The sequence below is a fragment of the Zootermopsis nevadensis genome, unplaced genomic scaffold (assembly GCF_977971745.1).
Source record: "Zootermopsis nevadensis isolate Lab colony 2312 unplaced genomic scaffold, Znev_1.0 Znev_ptg000028l, whole genome shotgun sequence".
In the NCBI taxonomy this organism is placed as follows: Eukaryota; Metazoa; Arthropoda; class Insecta; order Blattodea; family Termopsidae; genus Zootermopsis; species Zootermopsis nevadensis.
The window spans coordinates 15,342,146-15,347,880 of NW_028259160.1; the positions used below are offsets into that span (position 1 = coordinate 15,342,146).

The 5,735-nt window shown below is 40.1% G+C and overlaps 1 protein-coding gene across 1 annotated transcript; it reads right to left on the reverse strand.

The window, feature by feature from the left end:
• Positions 1-235: 235 nt before the first annotated feature.
• LOC110826702 (ejaculatory bulb-specific protein 3) lies at positions 236-5,332 on the reverse strand. Its single transcript, XM_022057578.2, has 3 exons — positions 5,177-5,332; positions 1,787-1,899; positions 236-1,191 (listed from the first exon to the last, which is right to left on the reverse strand). Exons 1-3 carry the CDS (start codon positions 5,266-5,268, stop codon positions 980-982), a joined length of 417 nt encoding a protein of 138 aa, XP_021913270.1. The 5' UTR covers positions 5,269-5,332; the 3' UTR covers positions 236-979.
• Between the last annotated feature and the right edge of the window lie 403 nt (positions 5,333-5,735).

The window sequence follows — 5,735 nt, forward strand, 5'->3', positions numbered from 1 at the left end:
GAAAGTCTAAGGTTAAAATCTCGGTTGGGGAACCTGCTATCCTGACTGACATTCTTCGTGGTTTGCCTCAGATCCACGAAGCGAATTTTGAACGAGTAAGTGTTAAGTAGGAAGAGATGGACACTGGATTCGGTTAGAATGTTGATACGTGTCATGGCAACTGCAACTGTGTTTTGATTTCTTATTTTTACAGCAGAAACATTGGCAACATTCACAGACACAGGAAATACGACCATTTCAAATGCTGAATATCAAGATATATTTAACACTTCAGAAAATTATACACTTTTCCATGTACTACTCTGTGTTTGGACCGTTTCAGTTACGATTAAATGCCTATCAGGAGAGTAAATTAAGAATAACTTTTTTTTAATAATATTGTATTTCCTCTTAAAATCCTTTCACACCGATTTATAACGCACGATTTAAGCCACAGAATTATTTTTAATTTCATAAGCAGAATATAAGCATAATCAGAAATATTTATTAAAATCAATAACGTGCTTATTACATGTACAGAAATGTCACTAACTAGAAACTTTCCAAACATTATCTATTTTACACATTTGAATTAAATTTTGTAAATAGAACTACAAACAAATTCATAACCGAAGATAGAATTAGTAGACGATATTTCTTTATGTTAGACTTAGAAGGTTCTAAATACGGTTCTGTAAAGTTTCTCATTATCCGGGCGACCATGATCAATTGGATAAGTACTCATATCCACGCCACTTGACTCGCGATTATTCATTTTTCTATAAATTCAAAATATAGTCGTTACTCTTTTATATTTTCATGACCAACTGCACTGCGAAGAACGGGCATTGAACGAGGCACGCTAAGAAAGACTTATTTTCCCGAATTACTCACAATACACAAGAATTGAAAAAAAAAATACAAATGCCTGGAATCGAAACAACAAAGGAACGTCTCGTACTGTAATCTCCTCCTCGAATTTTAATCATATACAGGGTGTTCATTCTTCAGCTGGTGAGATGTTCACGTCACTCTCTTTGTCTTCTGCTTCGTATTTGATCCTATAAGCACCAGACGGGTCGTATCTTGCTTCCAACTTCTCCCAGTCTTCCTTCTTGTTATCGATTAGAAAATGGATCACTTTAGTGGAACCGGACTTTTGCTTATCACTGCATTTAGAGCAGTCTGTCTCCAGGGCATCTGGAAGAGTCCCTGCCATAAACAAATTTCATTCGTCATTTTCGTAACAGCCTACCAGACATGTTCTTTTTATATATTTGTCTCAGTGTTAAATTTACAGTGCTTAATTGTCGCTGTCAAACTAGAACAAACATGAATACGTTAACTTTGGCGCACTGAAAGGCTGACCAGATATTAACGTTTCATTGTCGAAACATGTCACCAGTTAAGGTCAAATTATAATTTCTATCAAACGATAAGTCTGTTGTGTAAATAGTTCTACACGAGTCGTGAGACATTTCGGTTTCCGAGACGTCGTTTTTAATTAAATAATGGCTCTGAACAATTCCCAGGAAGTTTGTTGTTTTGATAATATATAAATCGTCACTAACCTTATGCAAGATATCTTATCTCATAATGAAACTGGAACATGGAATTTTGTTATAACGCATATAATTTATACTGATTATTTAACCAAACCAGTTTAAAATGGTAATCACGACTCGCATGTTCTTATTTGTGTCACATTTTAATCTAGATCTTCAGGAAACAAAAATGAATAACGAAAAACTAAAAAGAGGCTCGCTGGCTGGCTTCGTTTCTGCCTTGCGGCACTTCAAACACTCACTCTTCAGCTCGACGGCATCCGGGGTGCAGGGGCCTTTGTCCAACAGGCACTTGACGTAATTGTTAATGAGGCGGTTACTGCGTAAAATCTCGTCTACGTTTAAGTTGTCCCACCTGCAACACAAATTCCGTCGCGCCTTCAACGACGAACTATTTCAAATAACTTCTCGCGGCGGTTAAAATATCGGCCGCGAGGATTTTCAGGTAGAAGCCGGTGTTTCAGAAGAACATACCACCTCCATCTTCATGGGCGATGTCTCTCCAAAACGCTGGCAACTACCTAGAAGTCCACACGACCTCACGACCTAAAATATCAACGCCGATGACAAGTATGATTTTTTATCTACACTGCGCAGGATCCCAGAAGGCTGTCGTCGCCTTTATGACCGCCGTGAGAACCTGAAATCTCACAATATTTATTCTCTCTGAGGGCCAGATCCTGTGTCACAGAGATTCATGCTCAGTTCTCAGTTAAATGGACAAATTATAATGTTTACGTGTTGTAATAATTACAACATTGGAGCCATCACAGTGGCCGCGCTGGCTGAGGAGTCCTACCAAATGTCTAGATCAGTGGTCTTCAACCTTTTAACACTCGCGGCCCGGCGTCAGCCAGAAGTGAAAACCAATGCAGATAGAATTGTATTTATTAAATCTAATGTTATAAAATTACAATTGTTGGTTAGTGCGACATCTTCTGCTGCTTCTTTGTAAGCAAATTTGATGTACGTGGTTGCAGCGTTGTTTCTGAGAGACGAAGCGCTGGATTAACGTCAGTTCGATTTCTCTGTTTGGTTTTTATTACTGACATAGCTGAAAAAGTCTTTTCACACAAATAGGAAGTCGAAAAAACGACCAACAATTTTATAGCTTTATAACTCAGACATGGATATTCTTTATCGAGGGATATCCAAAATTGAGGCAATGATTGCATTTTATGTCTGGACACCAGAGTGACATCAGAAGACAACTCGATCAGTTTTTCTTTCTCACGAGGATCAAGTGCGCATGATTTTATATCTTCCAAAAAGGGATTATTAATCCAGAGGTTACCTTTACGCGGATCTTCATTTTCAGGGAAATAATTATTAAAGTTTTCAGCTAACGCTCTTAAATGTTGGCTTATTATGTTGAATATGACTTTCTGGTTGATATCAGCAGCATTCAAAAATTCTCCCAAAAGTGGAAACATTTCTATGTCTTCCTCTTGTACGCGACTATCCCAAAGAGCCAGCTTCTTTTTGAACGCATCCATTTTATTTCTTAGTGTAAAAATATTCGTACAAGACCCCTGAAGAGAAATATTAAGTTCGTTCATAAGGTTAAATATGTCCGCCATATACGTAAGCTTAGTCATCCATTCCTCATTAAATAAAGGCTCTACTAGGTCAGATTTTCGCTCTCGCAGAAACTGCTTTACTTTTTCCTCTAAGTTCGAACGGGCGTGCAAGAACTCTCACTTCTGCATGGAGAAGGAGATGTTGGTGATGTGAGTCCATACTCTCACACAATGTCGTGAACAGCCTGGAGTTCGTAGCTCGACTACGAAATTCGTTAATGATCTTCACAGCGTCATTCATCACAGTGTTTAGTTCAGTAGAAAGCTTCTTTGCAGCTAGATGCTGCCGGTGGATCACAGAGTGAGTGAACAAAACTTCTGGGTGCGCGACTTCCTTTATTTTCGCAACTACTCCTAAGCGACGACCAGTCATGCTCGCAGCACCGTCCTTACGCACACCAACACATTTGCTCCAGTCTAAGCCCTGTGCTTGAAAATACTCTGAACTAGTGGTCCGTCCAGGTAAATCAAGGCAACAAAGAAGTTCTTCCCTTAAGTCTTCATCTTCACTGTACCTCACGAAGCAAAGTAGGACAGCATGGTTACTCACGTCAGTTGATTCATCAAGTTGGATCGCGAAACATCTCGATTTCTTTATCCCCTCTACAACTCCCTTTTCAACATCGATGGCCATGTCAACAATTCTCCTCTGAATAGTGGTGTACGAAAGCGGTATAGCCTCTAGTTTCTTAGTGGCTTGAGGACCCAAAATTTCTTGTACGACATCTAAGACGCAAGGCTGTGGCTTATCAGTGAAATCTCTATGCTTCGAATGCAAATGACGATCCAGTTTGGACGGTTTCATAGCGTCATTTGAAAGAACTTCGGAACATATTACATACAAAGGCCGTGGCGATAGTTCACTGCCAGGGGCTACAATAAAACCAAGCTTTAAATATTCCTTATCGTAATGCGTAACAAAGTTTCCTTTTCTCTTTTTGGTTTGTATTGCACATTCCGAAGTATCAGGATATTTCTTTTTCTTTGTTTCTTCTAAACTTGAAGCACTAGTACTTGGCATACTTTCGGCACCATCACTAATTTTCTTCTGAATATTGTCCTTGCCTCTGCTGTTTATCCATCTTGTAGGGTTTCAAATTTTACGAAAGAAATAATTTGTTTTCCGAAATTCCACAACACAATATTAAAAAAAACAATACGCACGAGCGCCATAAAATAAGAATTCTTGCAACGTGTTATAACCGTCCTTGGTTAGTTGTTTGCTCCAGCTAGCTCGGGTGCTCAGGGTCTTTCACGGGGATCGGATGTGTAACGGAGCGATAATGATTTACTGTTAATCTAATTATACCTTTATTATGTATTTATTTCAAAACACTAGCTTATAAACGTCTTAACCTTATACAGTCAAGAAACTTTCCACGACTGTCCACGACACCCTTTACGACTACCACTGCTAGCTCACTCCCCCAAAAAGACCACATGTGAGTCCTCCCCCTACTTTCTCACTTAACACAGCCGATCCTTTGTTTTTAAAGAATTTCGGCCAGCTCGCCCTTGCAGCGTTACTCCCCAGGCGAGCTGACGCAATACTCTCATTCGGCGGCCGCGCACTTCGTCTATACTCATCGCGTGCAGCGCCCCGCAACATTGGGAATTCCCCGAATCGTGTAGCAGTATAGTCGGGTGAAAGCATGGTGAAAGCTTTCGCGGACCGGCGCCGGTCCGCGGACCACCGGTTGAAGACCACTGGTCTAGATCACGCAAACCTCCAAACAAAGCGGTAAAAGGCAAACGCCTACACTCACATCCCTCACTCCTCACCGTCCGTGACAAACACGCTGGTACTACCTGGTGGAAAGTACAGATTGTGAATATCCAGTTTGTGCAAGAACGAAAATAAATACGTATATTCTGTTTTATGGCATTTATTATTTTCAAGGTTGGTCTGTTTCTTTTTTACGTTGAGACTTAAGTGCATGTTCCACGCACGAAACGTCCAAACATGTCCGTGATGCCTGCGAAAGTATAAACCTTACGACATTTTCTGCACAAATGCCACGTCACATTTTTGTGTACGTCTGAAGGTCTGACCTGGTCGTGTACTTCTCGTCCTCAGGAAGTCCGCCTCGGCACTCAGATGCTACCAAAAGCAGCAAACACATGGCCAAGACGTTGTCCGCCATCGTTTCACTGCCTCACTCACTTTGTAGCCTAATTTTATAGCAGCATATACCAAACGACCCCCTTAACGGCCTTGTAAGCAATACTAACAAGCTATACAAACACAGCCTTACGAAATCAGACACGCAAAATTAGACACACTGCAATTTCGTATTAAATTTAAGTATATTTTCTGCACGAAACACTTGCAAAATGTGTTCACATTGTGTTATTTCTTCCTTACATTTTACGTTATACTCGCAGATTGGTGTCCAGTAAGATTTTCCTGTCCATAATGCCCATAAATTGAGCACAACAAATACTGTAATGCTGCCTCTGTCAAGAGTCTTAAAATAATCAGAGACAATAGTAAACTCCGATTCTCAGGAAACGTCGAAATAAAATCAGGATAATTCTAAAATTGTTATTCGTTAAGTAGTGTTGTGGTCATCTTTCACTCTCACATTAAGAGTCGTGGAACATCCAAATA

Bases quoted from the DNA above. Each gene is read 5' to 3' on its own strand.
- LOC110826702 (XM_022057578.2), bottom strand. From the start codon at position 5,268: ATGGCGGACAACGTCTTGGCCATGTGTTTGCTGCTTTTGGTAGCATCT. The intron at 1,900-5,176 runs GTCAGACCTTCA...TTTGTGTTGCAG, and splicing joins GACGAGAAGTACACGACCAG to GTGGGACAACTTAAACGTAG. The intron at 1,192-1,786 runs GTGAGTGTTTGA...TGTTTATGGCAG, and splicing joins GGATGCCGTCGAGCTGAAGA to GGACTCTTCCAGATGCCCTG.